General features: G+C 44.9%; 1 protein-coding gene and 1 long non-coding RNA gene across 3 annotated transcripts in view; both read left to right on the plus strand.

The window, feature by feature from the left end:
- The first annotated feature begins 17 nt into the window (after positions 1-17).
- LOC122166589 lies at positions 18-11,488 on the plus strand. The gene is made up of 3 exons (XR_006170835.1): positions 18-3,112; positions 9,320-9,454; positions 11,123-11,488. It is a non-coding gene; the product is annotated as an uncharacterized LOC122166589 (long non-coding RNA).
- A 780-nt stretch (positions 11,489-12,268) lies between these two features.
- NF1 (neurofibromin 1) overlaps positions 12,269-24,934 on the plus strand; it is a 76,142-nt gene continuing 63,476 nt past the window's right edge. For both annotated transcript variants that reach the window (XM_042830339.1, XM_042830340.1), the window contains exons 1-6: positions 12,269-12,341; positions 18,976-19,119; positions 20,426-20,509; positions 22,658-22,848; positions 24,324-24,430; positions 24,712-24,779. In XM_042830339.1, coding sequence (XP_042686273.1) covers positions 12,282-12,341; positions 18,976-19,119; positions 20,426-20,509; positions 22,658-22,848; positions 24,324-24,430; positions 24,712-24,779 — 654 coding nt within the window. In that variant the 5' untranslated portion in view covers positions 12,269-12,281. The remainder of the gene's footprint in view (positions 12,342-18,975; positions 19,120-20,425; positions 20,510-22,657; positions 22,849-24,323; positions 24,431-24,711; positions 24,780-24,934) is intronic.

A 24,934-nucleotide genomic window follows, 5' to 3' on the forward strand; every position in this document is an offset into this window, starting at 1 on the left:
CCCCGGCCCCTCTGCCCCTCTACGCCTGGCCGGGCTCCTCTTGGATCCCGAACCGTCTTGGCTCTCGCTGCCCTGCAGAGCTCGACCCTGCGCCTTGCAGAAGCCAGCACACCTACCTAGAGGTGGTCACAGCCCCGAAAGTCCCCTGGATGTGTTCTCATTATATCTGGGCAAAAAAGAGTGCGTGCCGTTGCTTCACCAAGGTGGCTCAGTTTCCTGCGGCTGCCACCCGCCCAGTCCCACCTCTACCAAAAAATACCACACCCTGACTGCAGTGATGGACTGAACCTTGGGAGCGTGCTTCCCCCAAAGATGGGGCTCTCACTGTTGGGAGGATCTCAGGGGAACCTGTTGCAGCCAGACGGCTCTGTTACATGGGGTGAGCTGGTGGATGGGCTGTAGGGCCTCTGTATGGGATCAGAAGCATTCCTGCGTGGGTCTGCTGCCTGGCCAGCATCTGGTGACATGCCTCAGTGCCTCACATGGCAGTTGTCTCGTTATCTTTTAAGCCAAATTGTGGCATGCTTGATATCTATGACCATGGGACTGCAAAGCAACCTGTGAACTGAGAAGTATGTAAACGCTTGTATGAGTGCATTGCAGTGTGTGCACCATACTGATGTGTGCACCTGATTCCATCTTCCCTGACCAGAGGCTGGAAAATGCTCGGAAGGTTCCTGCTTTCCTGACATTTCTTTGTAAAACAGTTCAGTGTCTAGATTCAGCAAGATCTGGTTTTATGCTTAAGTTCTTAAGTTACAGTTAAAACTGATAGAGTTGTCCATGAACTACTGGGTGACTGAGGCCGTCTGAGTCTCGGTGTGGTTTTGTTTCAGTGCCTGTCTGCTACTCTCTCAGCTCACTGTAACACCAGCTTGCACTGTACTCCCTAGCAGCATAATGCAGCTCCTGCTCTGTCAGTCCTTTGTTGCTTGCAGAAGGAAAAGCCCTCATCAGCTTTGCACAGCAAGGCAGATTTGTAGCCAGTGAATATTGCGAAGAGTTGCTTTGGAGTTACTCGTAAGTATAGAATGTTTGAACCGGGTCCTCTCATGTCTGAGGCAATTCATGTCATGAGATTTCTCCTCGGGGCCTGAGTAAGGCTGGGTTCTGTTTGCTTACCTTGGGAGCTGTTACAGCCTGGGAAAATAGCAGTCAGGTTACATGGCTTTGTGGGAGTGTTGCCATGATACTGACTTTCTTGCTTTTTAAAAAGAAGCAAAGTGTGTGCCAACTTCTCATTTCTTCAAGCTTTGATGTTCTTGTAAGGACTACTTCAGTAGTTTGTCTTTCTTCCTCAGCATGCCGTCTGCTCAGTTGTGTAATAGATTTGAGGCCCAGAAGAGATGATTAGCTCATTTAGCATGGTCTTTGTATAACACAGGAATAGAGGATAGTCTTCTGCAAGGCACCTTCTAGCAGTGAGGCTTTCCAGCAGTTGCTCTGTTGTTCAGCCATCACCGCTCTGGAGTCCAGCTGCCAGTCTTGGAGCTTTCCAATCTGCCTTTTGGAAACAAATTGTGATAGGTAAATTCCCAGATTTTTGCAAGTTCATTGGAAATTGTTTGGCATCACAGACTGTCCTGGAGACATTACCAACATTTCTCTTCAAACCTGGCTGGCAGGGCTTTTATTTCATGTTTGGAGCCTGGACAGAAGAGGCAGAAAGCTGAGTTCTGTCTGCATAATGCTGACTTAACCTTTATAGCTGGTAAAAAGTGTTGTTCTAAAAATCAGTCAAAACTCACAAAGAAATCACACTTCCCATTCTCAGAGCCCTTGCTGTAGTTATTGCTGTGTAAGTGCAGCAAGCTGGATGACTTTTCAGATGGTTTTCGCCGTGGGCTACTGGTGAGGCATAACTGTGGAATCAAGGGTGGCACCAGCGCATACCCCACACAGTCACATGTAGCAAGGGCCTGCAGGACTGTGCGGATGACTCAAGGCTGATTTATGTGTTTTTCATTATCCTTCCTTATGGATGCAGCTGCCAAGTCTGCTCAGCGCTGTTCAGCTGGGAAGCTAATAAGCTCAGTGCCATCTAAATCCATTGAGAATCCACACACTGTTGTAAGCAGTTACAAATGAAAGAGGATTTTTGTTTTCTGTCTGCCTGAAGTACTTCCAGGTTACAGGGCTTTTCCCCAGCTGCTAAGGCACCAGGATCTACTGATTCAACATTCTTGTGTACTGACTTGACGAATCTACTTTAACACACTGCACTTGTTTAATCTTTTCTCTGAAATTTTCAGCTACTTTGTATGTGTTTTTCAGTCAGCTTTGAGGCAGTTGTTTTGACTCAGTCACTTTCTATTAGGTTATGTGTATCCCAAACAAGGGACCATGACGCTCTTATATAAACTGGGTTTTATACATTTGTCACACTGCCTGGAATTTGTAGAATGAACCCAGGTGTCTGCTTCCTGCATTTTCTGCCTTCTAGGCACTTGCAGGACCCTCAGTGGAGTGCTTGCTCTGTTTCATTTCCATTGCTATGGCTTTCACTGAAAGGCTTCCACCACAGAAAGGCTGTTCATTCCAGTTAATGAATCCTGGTACAGATCAGAAGTGAATATTGATCACAGTTTCTATTCATGCTGTGCTTAATATGCAGGTCCCCATTCAGTCTGTGCAAGCCATCCCAACAATAATCTTCTGTTTTGGGACTAGCAAGGTTATGTTTCTGTTATCTGTGGCTGTTTGGGTTGTACAGACCAACCTCGGGGAGCCAGCTCAGCACACTCAATGTATGACAGCAAAGTCCTAGAAGAGCCCATGGCCAGACCCAGGATTTCTGTCCCACCCCTTCAGTCACTGTTTTGTGGAGTACAGACGGCAAATGGCAGCTGAGGGGACAGTTATGGGCAGTGACAGGGATGTCAAGGTGGCCTATCTGTGCAGTAGTGCTTGCATCTGGGTGGTCTGTCATTAAAATATACTATTTATAGTCCACATTGTTAATAATTCACAATCATTGTTTGTTTTGAGTTGTCTCTTTGGGTAGGAGAAAGTTCAGCGTTAGTTTGTAGAAGGAGGAGAGAAGGTGAAAGAAAAAATCTGAATAAAGAGGGCAGGGGGCTGAAGAGGAAAAGGGATTGCGGCAGAGAGAACGGTGAGCAGCAGAACATTGTGTTGGCCAAAGAGAGAAGTGCTGTCAGCACCCCAGGACAGAGAGCTGTCCTCACTGCCACAGCGGAAACAGCGTACCCTGGAAAGCTCTGACTGTGGGTGTGGGGGGCCTGGGGAAGCAGGAGAAAATCCAAGTACCCCCGAAAGGCTGTGCGGTTGCCTCACTCTTGGCTGTGGGCACAGCCTTAGTTCTGGGCTCCTGCCTGGCTCCTCTGTGCTCTGTGAGGTGCAGGGGCTCAGCCGTGCAGGCCCCAGTCATGATCTTCCTTATGGGGAAAAACGTGTTGCAAGAATAGATTAACTGACCCTTGAGAAAATGTATCAAATGTAGCAAAAAGGTGTTAAAGTTCTGAGAGTTTTGTACTCAAAGCATTTGTGAGCTGGATAAAACATTCCTTGTTCCTTGAAGACGTGTAGGTGAAAGTAACCTACTTTCCAAGGTTGACAGATCTTCCAAGTTCAGCAGAAGGTGAAGGTGGTCCAGGTAACAGCCCCACGAGCTACAGGACTCAAAAAACTGATACATGAAAACACACCACAGCCCTGCAAGAAACTTGCGGCAGTGTGTGAGACTTTGTGTACCAGGCTTTGTGATTTCACGTGCTCATATACTATAAATATTAACAATTCTAGGCAGTCTTTGCCCATCTCAGTCTCTCCCTGCCACCCTTGTTGCCACCCTGCTGTGACTGGCACAGTTTCAGCTATTTCATCTCATGTACGTGTTGTTCTTTGCCTGATGTCTGCAAGTGATATTGGCACAGCTCAGCTGCTTGGAATAACACTGCTGGCCCTGAGGAGCCTGCATTCTAAACAGAGACAAACTGGCTGGCAGGGGAGTGAGGAGACGAGGCCATTTTTCAGGGTCATTGTGGAGCACCAGGAGCAACATCTGACTTCCTGCGGTTGCCCCACACTCGGGGTGAGGCTGCCTCCATCTTGCACTTCCAAGCTGGTATTTCCCCCATTGCTCTGTTGCTTAGCTGTTAGATTAGTTTTCCAGAGGTGGCTGTAAATTGATGCATCTGTTATCTAAGGGGTTAATCTGTAGAGGCCTGCTAAAGGTTTATTGTGGGGAAAAAGTGCACAGATGGAATATCAGAGAGATGAGATTGTGTTTTTTTCTCAGCATTCTTTTGGTCTCTTAGGGATTGTATCATTTTTAGACCACATCTTGTTGTTACAATAAATAGAGCAGATGGCTTTTCTGTGTGTAGTGAACTGGACGCTTTCACCATGGATAGCTTCACAGAGCTCCGGGTTTATTCACTTTAGCTTTTGAATTATTCCTTCTTTGTACACTGGCCCTGGATGTTGCACCTTGTGAGGGAGTGCTTTCAGGAACATCTGCGCTCAATTTACCCACTGAAGTGACAAGAGCTGTTATCTCAGACGGCTGAAGGTCAGGGGGAGAGGTGTGAACTTGAACTGCCCTAAGCCATGACAGTGGAAGAGGGTCCCTGTACTGCAGACAGAGCAAGGCAGTCTCCGTTGGGTCTGCAGCTGATATACGCCAACACAGCCTCAGCTGTCTCTGACCTCTGCTGCGCAGCAGTTTGCCCTCTTTTTCTCACAAACCCTTCAGACAGTGTGCTGGCTTTCTGTGCCTGCTTGCTTTCTCTGTGGTTGACTTCTGTAGCCTCAGAGCTTGAAGGCTCCTTGCAGATGAAGTCTTCTTGCAGAGGAGCACAGTGCTGTGCTCTCCTGGTGGATTTGCAGCAACTTTCTGTTCCAGTGCGCAGGGGAAAATGTTACTGAGCACTTTTCTATTCTTTTGGCTTAAATTGCTGCACTCTGGTCTGCAGTTACATGTGATTGTTTACAGGTGCAAAACACTGAGTCTGTCATTATAACCAGGGTTATAAACATTGCTCTAATTGTTTCATTAAAATTGAATAGATAGAAGACCTTCCGGCCAAAGCGTGGGATGCAGTCAGAATACGTCCCGACTTTGCTACATGCTTCCCAGGTGAATGTGGGCAACTCGCAAAGTCCAGCCTTAAAACAAACTTAAATAAAACCGCCCAGTTGGGGAGCAGTAGCAGAATGCTTTGAGATAAAGATACAAACTCTTAAGAGAATGCAAAATACTGTGTTTGAATACTGACTTATTTTGTGATGAGGAATGGGCCCAAAGGGGCCAGGGTTGGGAAGCTGATGTGAGACCAGAGGAATGCCAAGCAGTCACGTAGCAGTCGAAATAAGGGCTGTGTCCCGGCTGGCTGTGAGTGTGATAATGAGATAACAGGGAATATTCTGAATGGTGCCAGTTCCAAACACGTTTGTGTAGATACAAAAAAGCATCACTTCTTAAAAAATAAAAACTGATCTGGGAGAAAAGCATACAGTTATTCATGCTGACCTAAATTGTAATCAGCAATAAACTGCTGAACGTGTTTACAACAAGAATATTTTTTGCTTTTGATGAAGTCTGTGTTCTGGCACTGGATGAGCAGGATTGTGCAAGCAGAGTGAAAATCAATCGCATGAAGGGTGTCCTTGTCAAATCCAATACATTTTCCATAAATTAAATTTGTAGAAAGCAAGTTGAATTTAATAGGAAAAATGAAACAATTGAATACCTACATTTTGCGAAGCAGATCGATAAATTAATAAGAGCAGAAAAAGTCAGCATAGTGGGGAATGATAAGGTTGTGTCTGACAGCTTCTGCCTGGAAATGAAGCAGGCTGCATTCCAGCTGCAGTTGAGTTGGGAAAGAGCAGGTTGCTCACTGATAAAGTATGTTTGCTCATAGACCAGAGGTGAGCCGGAGCTGGTAGGGATCTGAGCCTGGAAATGTTGGGCTGGATTGTGTCCAGGCCTGTTGCTGCAGGAAATGTGCAGAGGGTTACGGAAAGGGTGAAGTCTGGGGGAAATGGAGGTTCTCTGCTGCTGGAGGTTGGACAAGAGAATTTCTTAAAATCTCTCCTGGCTCCCATTTTTGATGGCCTGTTAAAAATGATTGGAAATAGGTACAAGGAGAAAAGGAGAAATGGAAATAAGCCTATCTACAGTGCAGTCTCTTAGATTATAGAATGCATGCCTGTGTTTGCTCCGTGTGAGGACAGATACTTAGGCAAACAAAAGCAGCATTTGTTTTGAAGCAATGTGTATACCTCTCTGCTTTTAGGGAAATTCCCACAAACACATCTGCAGATCAGAGTGCAGGATATCACCAGGCGGGCACATTCAGAATAATGCATGTGATGTGAGCTGACAGTTTAGCTGGATCTGTACAGATCTGAGCACTGGCCTGCAGTTTGCAATGATTGAGTAAAACAGTCCAGGAAACAAAAGCAGATATATATTTATATGTACACACAGACAACTCCTATTGCAGGTAGAGCTATAGCTATGTAGAAGGGCCCTAAGTGAGCACAGCTCATTGCTGAAATTAGAGGAATAAACCAGAGAGGTGCAGGCACATTTATGCTTTGTAGCTGCCTCCATGCTGGAGGTTTCGTTTCGTTGCATTTGGTTCTGAGCAGACCTGCATGCAGAGGCACCAGCACGGCTGTTGTAATTTGCTTCCTGCATTGCTTTTTTCTCCACCTGGGATCAGCCAGATGCAGTCACACCAGTGAGTCTGATGGCTTTTAGGGGAAGGTCCCGCTCTCTGCATTAATGTAATTGCAGGTTATTTGTGTAATTCCTTCCACATCTTACTTCCTGAAGGCCTGGCACAGAAGTCTGGTTTTGTAATCTGAGTACTGAAGAGTGACTGGATGTAATTATGTGCTCCATTATTCCAGCAGCTCCATAGCACAGAAAGTAAAAGCTGAGTGTTGCCATTAGTACTGAAAACCCACAAGTTAACATGTGATAAGTATCTCATGCAAGCAGCATAGTGGGCAGTCTGTACTTCACCTTTACTAGTAACTGCTTTGTACTGTCTGTTTCCCAAAGGAGACTGATGAGATTTCTTGTTACATGTTCGTTGTGTCTCCCTGAAGTCACAAATTGTATAGAAAATGCATAGTAACAAAGTTGTGACATAGCAGTGGGTTCCTCAGTGAGACAAAGCAGGATTTGGGGAGCGTAATTTACCTTTTCCCAGATGCCATTTGGGTGACCACACACGGGGAGATGAGGTGTATGTGCTCAGACCTGCAGATGGATCTACTGCTGCAGAGCACATTAATTGCAGCTGAACCTTTCATCTCAGCAGCTGTTTGCTGCTACCTCTGGTGCTGTGCGTGCCTGGCCACCAGGGTTTTGGTGGGAAAGGTTGCTGTTAAATAAAGACACAAGAAAGGGAGTTTTTTTTGCAAGACCTGTAGTTTAAGTCTCTATCCTGACATGAGCAGGAAATACATGTGTGTCCTGATTTAGTGACACTATGTCAGAAATACGCTGTGTAGAATTTAGGTTGTAAGTTCTGCTCTTCGGTCACGCATGCTGTGCTGCGATGGTCCGAGCGCCTCTTTCTCGCCAAGCAGAAGATGGCAGCATTAAAGATGTAATGCTGTGGCATCGCGTGATGAGGCTTTGTCGTGCACTGAGAAACGTCATGTGGTGTAAACATCCTCTGTCATCAGGCTCAGTTTACAGTGCAATTAGAAGGCTGATAGCATCCTGGTAGGCAGTTTTAACCCAGGGCATTTGGACACCAGTGACAAAGGTGGGACGGGGCTGCACTCACTCCAGAAAAGTAAAGTTTGCTGGTGCAGTCAAGTAATAAGAGAATGTGAGAGTAGATCTTGATGATAGTTGTAAATAAAAGTGGGTAAACTCTCTTTTTGTGCTGTATCATCCAAATTAGAAGCTACTAATTAGTGTTTATCCTCACTTAAACTGCTAATCAGCAAGGTTATGTTCTCCTAGAGACATTTAAGCTGTTCTCTGAGGTTCTGATGAGCTGGAGTTCGCTCGCAGGGTGGGCATGGGCACTGCTCAGGGCTGTGCTGCTGCCTTGCTGTGACAACAAAGTTAGTCAGACCGCTCCCTGGGCTCTGTTTGCCCTTTTGACTTTTACATGTTTATCAGTTAAGGCTGCAAAGAAGGGGTTTCATTTTAATCTGTATTTGTGCAGCACCTTACACAGAGGATCTGGGTTTTAGGAGCAAAGAGCATGCAGTACAGTGCAGAGCTGCTACCATGGTGTGAGGGTGATAAAGCTGTCGTGTGGAGGCTGAGGAGACACTGACACTGGTGCCCATCTTACGTCTGTGCAGCTTATGATCTTAAACTGCAACTGGAATCTCTCCAGTGCTGGGCTGGCAGAGCCCCAGCTCCACTGCACCCCATCAGTGCCCTGTTGGTCTGGATTTGGAGCCATACCAGCACGACTGAGTCAATAAATGGTGTAAGAACTTCAATCAGTGTGTCAGTGAATGTTCTGGCAAAGGCAATAGCTGCACTGCTGTACAGGTGCACAGGGCTGTGCAATATTTTTGCTTTCCAGAATAGCAGTGAGCTTTGGTAGCAGTATGACTATTTCTGTGTATGGGAAGAAGAGATGAGTTGGCCAGGTCCATTCTGCCATTCTGCCAGTCTAATACACAAAATACCCACAGTTAATTCCCTTACAGAACTAAGCTGAGGGAAGCTCACATGCTTGACAGGTGTAACAGAAAAAAAGCAATTGAGACCTCACCTTTTCTTTTCCTTTCCCTTCTTGCTGAGCTGGGAAGAAGTATTTTTTCCTCTTGCCCTCTCTTTCAGGTTTTTTGTTTTGTTTTGTTGTTTTTTTTTTTTGTTATTTTTTTTAGCCTGCTTTTCCTGTCCTACCACATACTCTCAAAAGAGCTTGGCATTTTTCCCTGTCCTTTGCAGCTTAGGAATGTTTTCTTCTTGTTTCTCAATTTCTGTTAGTGCTGCAAGTAAGGCAGAAGTGACTTCTGTGTTTCACTGTTGCTTTTAATTCACGCGATGATATTTAGGAAATTTGTGGAGCTGCAGCGCTGCAAGACTGAGTGAAAAAAGACCACATCTGCAATGTAGGTTAATGAGTGCCCAGCTCTGTGTAGGGTCAGGTCCATGTTGAGGGCTACAGTGGCTACTGGTGGCCAGCAGCATAGGTTTACTGTGTAATACTGTGCTTCAGTTTCAGTTATCCCATGATGACTGGACTATCTGGCGTAAAAATTCTAGTATGAATATTCTGTGTCCAACCTCTGATTTCTCTAAATTATAATCCATTTTTCTGTGATTACCATTAAGATAATTAGTTCATTTGCTTTCTCTCAGATTTAACACATCCTATTGCAGCCAGGGAGAAATTGGAAAGCGCAAAATACAGAAAAAAATCCATGGTTTCATCCAACAGAGAGAGTTTCTTTGCGTTTTGAAATCTCTACAGTACATTTCAGATGAGATAACAAGGTAAGTGTCATGGAAAGAATACAGAGCCACCATTCGTTTATCAAATGAAAATAAATACGGACTGTTTTCCTACGCTTGGAACTTGGGGGATTTTAGTGGCCTGTAATGCCCTCTAATGGACAAACCTGTTGGAGCAACGTCCTCCTGGGAGGTGAAAGGCAGCATCTCGAAGGGGCGAGAACTGGCAGCACTGCCGGACAGGCTGTGCAGCTTTCGTTGGGAGCCTGACAGCTCTTAGATGAAAACCCGTGTTTGCTGAGTTTGTAGCTTAGAGACATCGTCACTTTTTACCAAAATCTTGGCAGATCCTCTTCTTCCTGCCTTTCTTCCACATTCAACTGAAGTTTGTTTAACAAACTGCACTTAAAAGGAGTAGGAAAATATTTTTGCCATTGGCCCCAGAGTTGGCCCGTTTCCTCTAGAATGACACCCTCTCCATCAGGAACTGAGTTCAGATGTGACTTACAGGGGAAGGCAGATCTGGCCAGGTGTTTTCTCTGCGTGCCTTGGTTTGCTCACCTGATTCCCCATCCTCTCACTTAGGCAAAAAGCAGAAGTGCCGGAATGCCTCCAAGGAAGTGATTCAAGGGGCATTTCTTGACTTAACTAGAATCGTGACTGTCTGGAACTATTCCCACATAGATAGATCCGCAGCTCTTGCTTTGCTGCTTGGCACTTTAGGTTTTATGAGGCCAAAGCCTGTGCCGAGAGGCGGCAGAGGATGAAGTGGAGACTCTCCTCCTATGCGTGACCCTATCACCACCATCACTTTTGACAGACAGAAAAGGAAATTTTTAGTGAGGAAAAACCATCGACATTCACTTTAAAGCCTGACAAAACAGTGGGGTACTTTTGTGGATGAGTTAGGCTCTAATTTTTTATTTGAGTTTATATACAAGCTTAGGAAAGTGTATTAAACTAAAGTGTCTTAAAAAAAAAACCCTTACCAAAATAATCAAGAAGAACCAGAATGCCAAAAGCTGCTGAGAAATGGTACACAACTCAGACTCTATCTGGATCTAAGGACCTTGCAATGATTTCAAACAATTTGTACCTAGCAGTCATAACTTGCCACGTGTCTGCCTGCTGGAAGACAAAATCATGCTGCTTTTTGTGTGTCCAGCAAAGTCCTACACCAAAATAAACAGTAGAGCTGCTGTGCTTTCTTCTAGGATAGGGATTTTTAGGATAATGTGATTTGAAGCACTTTGCACTGAATCTAGGAAGGAAAGGACAAAAAAAAAAATAAAAGGAAGCTGAACATTGTGGAAGAGCGATTGTGACCAAATACTGGCTGGAAATTTCCAGAGAGTTTGAGGGAAGCACTGAGGATTTCCAGCATCACCAGCCAGGCTCTGAAACACCCCTCCCCCCTAAGATCTGGGAAGCCTACAACAAGTCGTGTTTGCTTTTAGGGAACAGATTTGCTTTGGGAAAAACACCCTGAGAAACAGGAAGAAGCACTGTTTGTTTGGTTTAGTTGATTCTGAGGGGAAGAAGTCTTTTTCTACTGAAGTTGAAAGTTCCCAAGATGCCTCCGTCTCAGATAATCTTGTCACCCCTAATTTTTTTGGTCTTTTCGAGATATGTTTTTCACGAGTATCAGTCAGCTGAAACCTTTCTGCCCCCCTCCCCTCTGATTAGTTCTTATTATTTTGATTTCGGCAGGGTGCAGAGATCCCTATGAAGATTGTGGCTGAGTTGCCTCAGGTGGATGTCATTCCTTGCTCATTGCTATGGGACACTTTGATACTCAGCAAGGATGCACACATGTCACGTCGGTTTGTTTTGGATACAAATATATATAACAAATACAGCAAAAGTATTTTCTAGAACATAATTCAACCTTTAGTTTTAAACATGTTTTTGGGATATGCCGGTGCTGACGGCTGTGATGCAGTCTGATGCAAAGGAATCAATCGCGCGCTTTGTGGCACGCGGCAGTGAGTGATGCAGGACCCGTCGGTGATGGCGGCCCCGTGCCTGGGGGTGAGGCAGCCCGGCTCGGAGCCTCTCCGCCCCCCGCCTCGCTTTGTGCCGTTTGTTGGTCTTGAAAACCTGTTTTGAGATTTTCTTCCGCTTTGGCCCAATGGAAAATAAGACGCTTCTTTGCTTCAGCACCTAGATTTCAGTTTTCATTTTTCAGCCCGTTCACTCCTCCGTTCTTCTCTACACGTTGGCCCATTTTAACTCTCACTCGGGAGGTCCCACCCCAGTTCGTGCATTTCTTTGGGCCGCCAGAACCGGCACTGAGTGCCGCCGCCGAACCGCCGGGAGCGAGGGGTGCGCAATGACAGCGTGTGCAGCGAGGGATGGTGCCGTGCCGGCAGCCGTCACTCCGAGATCAGCTGATTCTCTAAAGAACTTTCTTCGCTCTTCAGAACACCCCCAGCTACGCGCTCCAGCCCGCACCTAACAGCCGAGCAGAAGCACCGAGCCGCACCGCCCGTCCGCCCCACGCTGAGGGCGCGGCCGCCACCGCCCCGCCCTCAGCTCTCTGCCGGCCCGATGCACAGCGCAGGCGCGCTCTGGGCGCAGGCGCGGAGGTTCCGGGGCCGCGCAGGCGCCGCCCGCCGCCGCCGTGTCTCGGCGCTCCCCCTGGCGCGGCGGCCGAGGCGCTGCCGCTCGGGCGGGCGGGGGCGGCCCGGGCTCCCGCTTCCGGTGTGGTGTCATGGCGGGCCCTGCGCGCTGATGGCTGCGGGGAGCTGAGGGTCCAGGAGCGTCAGGGATACGCGGAGCTCCCCTCGCTCCGCTGCTCTGCCGCCGCCGCCCCCCCCCCCCCCCCGCGGGGATCCGCCCCCCGCCGCGGCCGGGCGGGCGGGGGGACATGGCGGCCCACAAGCCGGTGGAGTGGGTGCAGGCCGTGGTGAACCGCTTCGACGAGCAGGTAGAGGGGGCGGCCTGGGGGGCGGCGGCGCGGGAGTCGGGGGGCCGGGAGTGGAAGAACGGCGGGGGAGGGCCTCGGGCCCGGGGCGGGGGGCGGCTGGGGGGAGCGCTGCCCGCCGCGGAGGCCCTTCTGCTCGGCCCCGGCTCTCCCGGCGGCGGTGGAACGCGGCCCGGCGCCCCTCGTGCGGGTCCGCGGGGCCGGGTGGAGCCGTGCCGGGAGCCGAGCGGTGCTCCGGGCCTGGCCTCGGCCTGGGGCAGCCTCAGCCGCTGCCCGCAGAGAGCCGGCGGGGCCGAGGTGTCCGCTTCTGCCTCGACTCCACTCTCACCGCTCCCAGAAACGAGCTCGTCTTTTGTGGATGTCATCGGGGATTCTGAGCTTTCCGCCTTGTTGCTCGCCAGAAAGGAGTAAAGCCTCAAAAACGAGCGTAAGGAGAGTGGCTGGAGAGCTGCTCAGGCAATTCTGCCTTCTTCCCCGTCGCTTAACGGTGAATGTTGGTGTGAAATTTCACCCCCGGTGCTGGGAGCTAGCTGTTCTGCGGGACGGAGCGGCTCCTCAAGCTGCAGCAGTGACGGATATTTGCTTCTGTTTATGAAAGCCAGTGCTGGCAGCTGGGAGAAGGGTTTTCTGAATGGAAGAAGGAGAGATTTGTGGGCCTTGGACTTTGTGTCTCTGATCCACACGAAGAAACCGCTTACTGGGATTAGGTGGCGTGACTTCCCAGCGAGGCTAAGCCTGCTGCTTAAGCTTGGCGTTTTTACTCCCAGGATGCTTTCCTGACGCGTAAGTGGGAGCTGGGTTGAGTCTGAGTGGTCGGTTTCTGTTGTGTCTCATTTGGCTGTGCCGTGAGCGCGTCCCTCGTGGCGCCAAAGGCATTTCTCTGAGGGCTCAGCCCAGCACTGGGCCAAAGCATGGGGCTGGTTCCGAGTCCTGGGTTTTGTTCACCTGCCTGAGCCATGTGTCCCTGATGGCGACTCTTGGCTTTGGACAACCTGCAGGGAGATGGCGGCTGAGCTTCATGGAAGTAAGCTGCTCTGTGTTACATTTATGTCAAAACTGCTCTGAATGAAATTTATTTAAGGAAAAAAAGTTTTGCCTATTGACTTTAAAATGATACAGATTTTTCATGTATGTTTTAGGCACAGTAGTTGCTTGGCCAATGTATCCCCCCACACACCGCCTTATCTTGAATCATAGATCATTTTCTCCATAGGCTTTAAAGGCACGGTACTGATTATTTTCCCAGTATTGCTAGAATATGTTTTTGTGTACTGGTGTTAAAAGACCCAAGGCTTTGTCGTTTGCTTTGTTATGTATATTGTGGAACCGGGCTTGCCAACATCTGTTAAGAGTTAAGAACTTGAGCTTTTTAAACAGAAGTATTTTTCTGCACATTTTATGGAATAATTGCAGAAAGGTATGTGGGAGGAATCCTCTCCTGACAGGAAGGAAGCTGCTCTGGTTTTTGAGATGCTATAATATTGGAGTTTCAGGGACAGTCTACATCGAATGCAGTTTTGACTGTAGTGGTTGTTGGTATTGATGGTGGGCTCTATTTGCAATATTTTAATCAGTTTATTGAGTGCTTCTCTTTAACCAGTGCAATTTTTTTTTTATTTTTTTTTTTTAGTGCTATGTCAACTGGGAATGAAGCAGTGAGACAAGCATGAGTTATTAATGCCTACTTTTAATCAGAAGTTTTCACATTCATTAATCTCAGCTCAGGGGTCTCAATTTGGTTTCCTTTTAACGTGTAGTTTCCTCTGCCTTGCCTCGCCTGGCAGTGATCTTCAGGGTGGAAAAGTGTCTGTTCTCAAAAGAATCCTCAAAGGGCAGCTTTCTGCTGCTAAGTGAATTCTGAGTCGGTGGTGGTACTTCCATGCTTCTTGTAGCTGCTTACCTCTGTGTCATTACTGGGTAACCACGTGCTTGTTAAGCTATTGACTTGTTATGTCTTTGGTCACTCATTTGAAAATTGAGTCTGTAGTTAATCAAAATGTGCTGAATATAGCGCGTGTCGTTTTAGTGATGATGATGCATTTTTGAGCCTTTGCATTCTGTGTCTGCCCTGCTGCATGCAGGACCTTTTGATTCAGCATTGAGGGAGCCAGGATGCCGTCTGATGTTATCGTCCTATTTGAGTGGGGAAGGGGAGTTGTGTTTGTTTTGAGTTGAGAGTTGTTCTGTTTTGTTTTCTGCGGGGGAGAGGACAAATGTTTTCAAGGTTTATTCCTTCTTTCACAGAGAAAGAAAATGTATCCATCTCTCACCAAAACTTACAGGCAATCTTTTCATTCATTTTAAGGCAGATGAACAACAAACTGAGAGAATGCTAATCGTACTGAGAACAACCAAAATCAGTGCGAACCAGTTTGTTCTTGTCTACTCTTGTTTATTGTTATAAGCGATGCTTTAACCAAAATCTGCTTTTGTGTGCGTGATTCTCTGGGCCTGAAATGAATGGCAAGCACAGTTTTATGAATTAACCGAGGGCTGACTGACTGAATGCATTTTTCCAAGCTAGTGCCAGTTTTGCCCATCTGCGCTCAATTCTGACACTTCAGCTGCTGCAGCACTCTGTGTTGAGCCACCCTTGAAGACTGCTTGAAGGTTTCAGCTGGTGCAGAAAGAAGCAATTGACTGTACATGTGAGATTAGATCCCATTTCTTGTACATTGCATTCAGAATCAATTAAGGTGTTCATATATAGTAGTTATGAATACATTTTTCAAAACTTTCAGTGGTCTGGATGGAATTAGAGTGCTGTAGCACCAAGAGGCTGGGCTGTGTTTTAGTGAAGTTCTCTTGTTTCAGACGTATCCAGGAATTTGCAAAATAAAACGGTCCCTTTTCTCCTTTGGAAGTGTTCGCGTGTTTTATGTACTGCAATTTTACAGTGTTTTTTAATGTGTTACAACTGAAGTCATGGGAAGGCTGATGCAGTGGTGAAATCACAGAAATGGCTCTTCTACACTTAGCAAAGAAACCTCAGTGCCTAACCCAGTTAAATCTAGGCTGTTTTAAAGACTGTCAGATAGAATGAAAATATTAATCCAGTATAAACGTGTGGCAACTTAAACCATCATGACATACTGCAACGGAAGAAGCCCCTTATGGTTTAGGTTTTGTTTTAGTCTCCCCATAAGTAGTTTGGGATATGACTACTTTCAGTTAAGAAAGCTTGTATAAAAACTGAATGCCATTAGGAATGTTCCCCTAACTTTCATTACAAGGCATCGTGTTAAAGCAGATCTTCCCTCCTCCTGTTGCTTCTCTCTGTGGCATTTGGCATCTGTACAGAGTTGCAGACCCAAAGAGGTGCTTGCTGCAAGCACTGGCTTTGTGTTCACCATTCTTTTTCGTCTGAGCTTGTTAAGAAACCACTAGTAGTGATAAGTTTGTATTTTAAGGAATTCCAAAGTACTTTGTGTAAGTTCCGATGGCTCTGGTGCTCAGGCACAGCACAGTCCTTTGCTGCAAGGAGGACCAGGCTGTGCAGAAGGTGAATTTTTTATTTGTGCAACTAGTCTGAAAAAAAATTTCAGAGGAGCTGAGAAGCAAAGCAGGCTTCTGGGCTGGAGCACAGAGGTGCTATTTCCATATGTCTCCTTAACATAAACCTGAAGCAGCTTTGGTCTTACTTTCCGAACCAGTGTATGTAAAGTATTGCTACAGAGCTGCTGTTCTGTGTGCAGATGTGACCTGCAGAACAGACACAGGAATGGTCCATGGGCAGCAGGTGTTACTGAGTCCATTCATCAGCTGATGAAAAGCAGCAGGATGGTTTGATGATCATTCCTTGTTGAAGTAGGGAAATAGGCGTTTGTTGATGGTACCGACCTTTAGGTAACTGTTTGAAAACGTAATTTTGTTACTATTTTTTTTTTTAAGGGCAATATCTATAATCTATTTTCAAAGTTCCCTGTTCTTCAGAAGGCTGAGTTATGAGGCACTTCCACTGAATTAAGGCTGTCAGAAGGTGGTGCAGTGCGTGTTTATAGTTTCAGAGGGAGATGCCTGTTGATCCTTAACTGGTGATGCTGAGGAAGTAGTGGTGCTGTGTGTATTTTCAGTCTGTGATACAGCTGTGTATTACAGCCTAATGAAAAAGTTCCAATAAACTGAAATGGAAGATGTAGGTATATTTTTATGCTGTTAAGAATGACACTGGAGGTTTTTGTTCAGGATGTTATGTTTGTTATTTGCTCCCGATTGACTTTTCTAGTGTCAGCAGTATTGGGAACACAAGATTACTGCTGTCCTGGATTCAGGATGCACCGGGGCTCGTATTCTTACTGCAACTGTCAGGCTCAGTATTTAATGGCTTTTCCTCAGCTGTGGCAGCAAGATTCTGTTTCAGCTCATCTTAAAATATTTAGAATATGATAGCTGGAAATATTCCAGATTCAGTCTGTGCATTTTTTTTTTTCTTTGCCAGCTTCAAGAAGGAAAGCCAATCGTGGACCAAAATGCCATTGTTCCCTGTCCTTTTTAGATGGTTTGACACCTAAACCTGGCTTAGTCCAACTGATAAGAGGGAGGGAGGTTTATCACAGCACACCTCCGCGTGGGCTGTGCGTCCCAGTGTGCTTCACGAGGCTGCTGACCATTGCTTCCTACTTTGCTGGTGAGAGCAGTTGGATGAGAGCACAGTGACCATCCCTGTGCTCACCTGCGACGAGTTCAACGTGATGCCTGTGCTCATGCTTGGAAACTCCTGTTATGCAGCAGTCTCGTGCTTTATTTTCTGATTCAAACCAAGGCTGTGCAGGTAATCCATTTTTGGTCTGTATTTTTCCGAAAATAAAACTTAAAGTAAAGGTTCAACTTTTTTTGTAAGGTTTAGGTTGGATTTTGGTGGAGAGGCTGAGCAGTTTCTAGTTGGTCGCTCAGCACTGCGTTTCATCTGGGTGCAGAGTGCTCCGGCTTGTCAGAAAGCATGAAGGAAATAGCTGAGGAATCTAAAAAAAATTCAGTGCTAATATTTCCTTTTAATGTAGCTTCCTTTTTCAGAAGGCAGTATAAAAAGCAGCTTTACTTCTAGGTGACCTTGCTGCAGTGGCTGTTGTGGCAGGAAGCTCCAGAAGCGTGTAACGCAATGTTTCCATTGCATGGCAGCACAGGAGCTGGGTCTGACACTTGGGGAGGCACTTCTGAGCGTTCTGTCACTCGTGGTGTTGAGCCTTTCTGCCGTTGTCAGCACAGACTTCAGAATTCCGATAAAAGTACGAGTAACGCTGAAATTTTTAATTAAATGTATCCATCTTCCGCTAACGACTTCCGAAAATACATTGTAAAAATAGCATCTAGCAATGAAAACAAAGCCTGAGTCAGAAATGCTTTGATGCGCCTTTTCCAGCTCTGAAATGAGCGCTGAATCGCGCCGCGCCGCTTTGAAGCGCCGCGCTGTGAGAGCGGCCGCGCCGTAGGGCGGCGATGCGCGCGGCCCCGCGGCTGGCGGCGATGCTGGCCGAGCGCTCGGGGATCCCGGAGCCGCCGAGCTGAGGAAGGCGTTCCTCCAGGACCGGCCTGCGCTCGTCTGCCGGCCCTGATGGCATTCGCTGTGCCTGCTGCTGGGATGCGGCGCTGCGGTCGCCTTTGGATTGGAACGGCGGTACCCAAAAAACCAGTGCTTTGGACTCGGAGTAACCTGCAATTTGTGTGGAGAGGAAATTGCTCTTGGGCATGAAAGCTAGATAGTGTGCTACAGAGGTCTGTTTCCCTACAGATGGGAGATGTGGGTGTAAATTGGTTGTGTTTAATGACGAGATCAGAACTTGTCAAAAAATATTTCAGGTTTTGGACTCTTCGTTACAGTTCATGCAAAAAGGTTGTGGCATTCATTTAGAGCTATTGGTCTTTCAGAACATGCCCGTACTGAGAGCCCTGGCCGGAATTAAATCTAGCAGTGGCATTTGATTCAAGTTTCTTTGGATGGGGAGTTCCTGAGTCACACTTAGAAATACAAGTGACACACGTGATCTATGGAAAGGGACAGCAGTACCGATTACTTTTTTGGTTCCCTTTTTGGTTACTTTGTAAAAATCCTCATTAAAATGAATTTTTACAACTTACTGCTTTTCACATTGCTGTGTGATGTTTTGAAACTGACTGACTTGGAGAAGCAGAGGGCAGTGGCTGCGTGCTTGGGGAGTGGCTGCTTTGTGACCCTGGAGAAATTTGGGTACGGCATGAGGGGTGCTCTCAGGTTTTTTTTTTCAGTCACTCTGAATCTTATAATTCTGGAAAAGCTGCACTTCAGTCGAGTTGTCAGCGCGGGGTCTTGAAGGGGCTGACGTGGGGCTCCCGGTCCTTGAGGCATGCCTGTGGCTGAGGCTCACATTGGAGGCCCCTCCTGGGCAGCCCTGAGTTCCAGGCAGGGGTTACTCAGAACTGCCCTGGTCTCCTTCAAGTTCGCACCCCCCGTGCACCTTTGCCTTCATCTCCTCTTGTTTCAGCTTGCTGGTATTATTGCTGTGAAGACATCTCTAGTAGCAAGAGAAAGTGAAATAATCCATTTGTTTGTTGCTGTCTTATAGAATGTGTTTCAAGGTTGTTTCTGGTGTCTTATTTAATTCATCTCTAGTAATGAAAATTTCAGTGCAAGAAAGCTCACACGACTTATCTCTCTTTGTAGCTTCCCATAAAGGCCAGCCAGCAGAATACCCACACCAAAGTCAGCACAGAGCACAACAAGGAGTGTCTCATCAACATTTCCAAGTACAAGTTCTCTCTGGTCATCAGTGGTCTCACTAATATCTTAAAAAATGTTAATAACATGGTGAGTTCTCTCATTTTAGATTGCTGGATGATTCTCAATATGATTTTTAATTATTCACATTGCACAATGTCTGCAAAGAGACACTGAAGCTCAGTCAATGTTGGTCGCTTTTTACTCCTACATATTTTCTTTCTATATGATCACATTCACCAACAGCACTGTTTTACAAATCAAGATGGGGAGATGGCTATGGCAGCAGAGAAGTTAAGGGAGGATGGTGGTTAAGGGAAATCCTTTGTTATTCATGGGAAGGGGTCTGTAGCTGGGAGGGTTGTAGGCAGCCAAGGGAGCAGTCATCTGGGCCTCTGAGCAGTGTTGAGGTACTGGCTGTGCAAGCTGCACCGCTTGTTGGGAGATGAGGACGATGCTTTCTGTTGCCTGGGAAGGTGCTGCAGGTGGCTGGGGGAGCAGTGCTTGCAGCCTTTTTAGATGAAGAATGCAGCAGAGCTAAAAATGTTAATTAAAAAATCTATGTTTGCTTTTCACTGAGGAACAGAACTGTTTTTTTTTCCTCTATTCAGTGGAGTAAGTTACTGTGCAAATCAGCATTATTTGTGAAGGTATTAAGAAAAAGGGTTTGCACTCTGCCAAAAGTTGCAATTAATTTTGAGCCAACCTCTTGAGCAGTGTGAGATGTTTGAGAGGAACCTCCTTTGGACAGCTGTAAGTTGGCTGTGGACTCAGGCAGCAGTACTGATACAGTTCTGGCTAAATCTTTTCTGTGTTGTTTTGCTGTCTTTGTATTGTTGGAACCAGCCAGTACCAGCAAAACAATTGGGTGATAGCTTAAGTGCTGGATGGATCTCTACCTCCATCCTGTTTCTGAAGTGTGGCATCTTTTTGGAGAGTCTCATGTTTCTTGCTGTGGTCTGTGATAAATTTAGCAGCACTTGAATAAGCTTGTAGGTATAGATTTGTTGCAACATCATTTCTGTTAAGTGAGATGTTGGCAATGAAATACATAATTGGAAAAGAGTCAGCAGTAATTGGTACCAAAATAGTTTCTGAAAAGGTGTAACCTTCATTTCTGAATAGTTTACCGGTCTGATGAAGGCAGGGGGCTGCAGTGCACCTCCACTCTTATTCTGCAGTAACTGCTTGTTCCTTGTTGGATTTGGCCCTGCAGGCAGTACAGAGATATTTCTTCAGCAACAGGGTTTTAATTCTTTTTTTGGACTAGCTATGTTTCTGAACTTAACTTTAGAACAGTAAAGGAGCCATAATTTTCTGTGCAACTCTGCAGCATTACTTTAATGTGTTACAAGTCAAATTTGTGCCACTCAGATCCTATCCTTTCTTCTTCCAGAGAATATTTGGAGAAACTGCTGAAAAGAACTTATATCTATCTCAACTGATTATCTTGGATACACTGGAAAAATGTCTAGCAGGGGTGAGTATACTTGCATGAGCATGGTATCAAATGAGTTAAGAGAATAAGTCAAATGCCTGTCTGTCAGTTATTACTGGTACAAAACATAAAACTTAGCTCATTTGGAGCAAAGTAGTAGTAATGCTATTTTAAAAAGAGCAGAATTTTACATATATGAACGTTATTTACGTAATTGATAAATTAAGTATTTCTGGGCTGTGTTTTCCTGCCTAGAATTAATGATAGTGATTTTAGTAATTTAGATAATGACTTTAGTAATAGTGATTAGAAGTATTTTTCCATCTATATAGATTCAGGCAAACCGATGAACTTGGCCTTTTCAGTGCTCAGCTGATTGTCTGGAGTTATAAATAATGAGTTTCATGTAATAATTTGTTAGAAAATTTCAGACATCTGTATTCTGCGAGGCAGATGTGAGCTGGGGTAAGAAGGGGCACTCAGGTAAAGAATTAGACTTGGTTGTCTGGCTTAGCTAGATTGCTGTGAACTTTGAATGCATGTGGCATATTCCACTTAAAGTCTCTTGTGAGTTTCATTTGGTAAAGTAATTTTATTTCAGTTTTGTGTAATTGCATTTACAGTAGAAACTTTGCCATCGCTACTCTAAAACTTACTTTTGCAGGTGCTTCCTAGTTTACATTGGTTAACTCTGTTCAAACTTCCACTGGGAGTCCCGTCCTGAGGCTTCCAGTCAGAGCTGTGCTGAAAGGCAGTTTGCTGTTACCTTTGGGATGTTGATGGTTGTACAGCTTACTGTGCTAAACTTTGTAATTCCAGAGCCAAATTTCACTGTGAACAAAATTTGCAAATCTGTGGTTTATTCCTTTAATAAGAAAGGCAATGAAATTCCTTTTTAAAGCTGTGCTCCTGGTTGAATATCATGAAATCACCCAAGCTTCTTGCTGTTTCTCTGTTTCTGAAAGCTTTTTATAAGGTAATAACTACGTGGTGACTAGGTTTGTCAAGCACTGTATCTTACAGTAGTAAAACAGTCTCAGTATTTGTGAGTTCATCAGGATTCACAGAAGACCCAGGTAAATGCATTTTGCATAATAAAGTATGGCTGCAAAAGCTAAAGTAAATACCTCCTTTGGTTCATTTTCCATCTTTCATATGGAGAATCAAAGGAGACCCCATCCCAAAACCTGTTTAATTTCTGAAATTTAATTTCTTTAAAATTTTCTTTTACACATTTTGCTTGAAACATCAGTGTTGTTTTTTTCCCTGATACATGATGATACTTCAACAGCCTAAAATTATGCTGGATGCTTCTCCCTTTGTCCATTCAAACGAGAGCAAATTGAGCCCATATATGTACAGTAAGACTGAGCCAAAGTTCTATACAAAGAGCGTTGTGTTCTGTGATATCTTCAGACTTATTTCTTGCTCACTGTTCTTGCTCAATGTTTCATCAAGTTCTCATGGCAACAGAGCTCAGGTCAACAAAGTGGGAGTCTCTGAAACTTCCCAATTCCCTATGGTAAATTCATTGGTAGAATTTTAGAAAGCTTTAATGCTGGCCCTTCTGTTAAAACTTGTTCTTACTAGAGCAAAGTTTCACTTCAAATTCTTCAGCAAATAGTTTCCTTATGTCTCATACTGTACAAACTGGCAAAAATTGAAATTTTCTTTTACAGGAAAGTTGAGACATTTTTTGACTCTCATAGAGCCATTCCAGGGAAGAGGAACAGAGAAGCACCTCTTTCTCAGTTCATTTAAAAAAAGATTTGCTGTTTGAAGTATAGGGGTCAGAATACTAACCAGAGGAGAGGTACGGGTGAGTCTGTGCCCTTCGTGCCACTATTCTAAGCCAAGACAGTGCTTGACATAAGTTGGCAGAGAACATTACTCAGGTAATATATTTTACTTCAGAAACAAACTTGGTGTTTTGCTTGATGGCATTGGTCAACTTCACGTCCTACATATTTTGGAGACTAATTCAGAACTGTAACGTGGTTTGGATGGTGCAGATTGTTGTTCAAACGGGAAGAATCCTTTTCTGCATAGCTTATCGTGTGGTCAGTGGTAGCATGCAAGTGGAACTTGAAATCCAGATTCAGGTCCAGTGCTACTAGTGGCAGATGCTCCATTCTTTGCCTTCGAACCTAGAAAATTGAATATCATGAAGTGCCAAATGTTTAATTTTAGCAACCGAAGGACACGATGCGACTGGACGAGACTATGCTGGTAAAACAGTTGCTGCCAGAAATCTGCCACTTCATCCACACTTACCGTGAAGGGAACCAGCATGCAGCTGAACTGCGCAATTCTGCCTCTGGGGTTCTTTTTTCTCTTAGCTGCAATAACTTCAATGCTGTGTTCAGCCGCATTTCCACCAGGTACGTGTTGTAGTAGCTTGACTCAGCCACTGTATTAGAACACCTGAGAATGAGTGCCTGGAAGATCATTCGTGAGCTGCAGTCCTTCATTTTTGAAAAACTTTTACTGCTTAAGTGGTATTTAGAGAAATTTCCTCTGCCTGTCAAAGTTTTACTTGACTTTAGGGTTAGAAAAGGTACCTGTTCCATATCTGTTGTGGGTTACTGTCAGCATAATATTGAGTTGTGTTTATTGCTCTTTTTTACCTGCATTTGTAAGTCCAAGTCAAACTTTATTGTAAAATGAAACAGTGATGACTGAGAGAAATGTATTTTGTAGCCTAAAGTTGAACATCTGCTCCTTTTATAGGACATATTTTTCAGCTAAGACTGACAGTCTTTGGGTTTAATTTGTGAATCCTTATTCACATGTGTGTAACATGGCTGACTTCTCAAGCTCTGAAATCCTTCCTAGCATCAGTTTGACCGTACTGTAGTGCCTTTGTCCCCTGACCTGTTTTTCTCTTCACGATGGCTTGCACAGAAATAGTTAAATACTTGACCAATTGTTGCTGATCTCCACAGGGGTCAGCTTGCCGACAGTTAGCATTGCTGATCTTTTGACCTGTGCTTCCTGTTTAGGAATATTTCTAGGCCTTGCACAGCAGCTGGGGGATTTTTGGCATGAAAAGCAGTGCAGTGGGGACCTTCCCATTCCCAGCGTGGGCTGTTAAGTTTCCCTGGTGTTGAAGAAATGAAGAGCTGCTTTTGTGTGCAGTACTAGAAATTGCATTCCTTGTCAAAAACACATCTGTAGTTTTGGAACTAGACATGGCAATCTTTAGTTTGTGAGAGCATATGATTTAGTTATTAGTGGCCTGGTATCTGTTGAGATGCTTAGTAAATTATCCAGTACAAAACTGAAAAGGTGCCATTGGATTTAGAACGGTATGATTAAACTTCATCCTGTTCTTTTGCACCAAGTAACAAGGACCTTCTTCAGCTTACTGAGTGTGTTTGTAGCTCCCTTCTGTGCTATCAAGTGGCATCAGTCATTGTTTTACTGTAGAGAAATTAGCTGGGGCAAGACTTGCTGCTAAGGAACAGTAGTCTGAAGGTGTCATGACTCCAAGTGAATAATTTGGATGAAAAGATTTCAAGGTTAGAGCTACAAGAGGGGAGGTAGCAGAAGGCTTCAGGCAAATCTTGGCTGTAAACAGGCTGTCACCAGCTGATACTGGTATCTTGTGAGACTTACCACTGGTGTTTTTGGATCTATTCTCAGTATGAGGATTAAACAGGACTTGATTGTAACTCTTAATTTTGCAAAGTCTGCCTTTTATTTCTAAACCTGGATAAGTTTATCTGAGAGGATCATATTAGATGTGGAGATCATTTATTATTCTGCTGCTCTGCAAATGTATAGAATCGTGGGTGTGTGCACATACCTGTCTGATCATCTGAAGGAGAAGTTAATTTACTTTGCATATTTTTAGATTGCAGGAGCTGACTGTTTGTTCAGAAGATAATGCTGATGTTCACGACATTGAGCTTCTACAGTACATCAGTGTGGATTGTTCCAAGCTAAAACGACTCTTGCAAGGTATGATGGGAACCTGTCTGAAATATTTATATCTGAATATGTGTTGTTAGAGATGACACAATGATATTGATATGTTCAGCTTTTTCTTCTTTAATCCAAATATCCTGTACGTTTTTACAAAGTGCTTACAGGTATGCAAGTACCTTTAAAGTATCAGAAAGTGCTTACTTTCTAAAGGCTTCAAAAGTGAGGCTTTGCACCTCACACATTTTTTATAAACTTTATTTGCTGCTTTTTAGAACTAAGCTTCTCTTTAATGCAGAGATGTTTTACCTTTACAGAGACTGTATTCAAGTTTAAAGCCCTTAAGAAAGTAGCTCAGTTAGCTGTTATCAACAGTCTTGAAAAGGCAAGTATTATTAATTTTCTGTTTCATCGCTTATTTGCTGTTTTTCTGTAACTTAAAAATATGTGCAATTCAGAATTTTATTGTAAAAGATGCACTGGTGTTTCCCTTTGTGTCCTGCAAGAAATGCCGAGTTGTTAGAAGTTAACACTGAAATA

The sequence above is a fragment of the Centrocercus urophasianus genome, unplaced genomic scaffold (assembly GCF_019232065.1).
Source record: "Centrocercus urophasianus isolate 14NV4802_14NV808 unplaced genomic scaffold, USGS_Curo_1.0 seq_33, whole genome shotgun sequence".
In the NCBI taxonomy this organism is placed as follows: domain Eukaryota; kingdom Metazoa; phylum Chordata; class Aves; order Galliformes; family Phasianidae; genus Centrocercus; species Centrocercus urophasianus.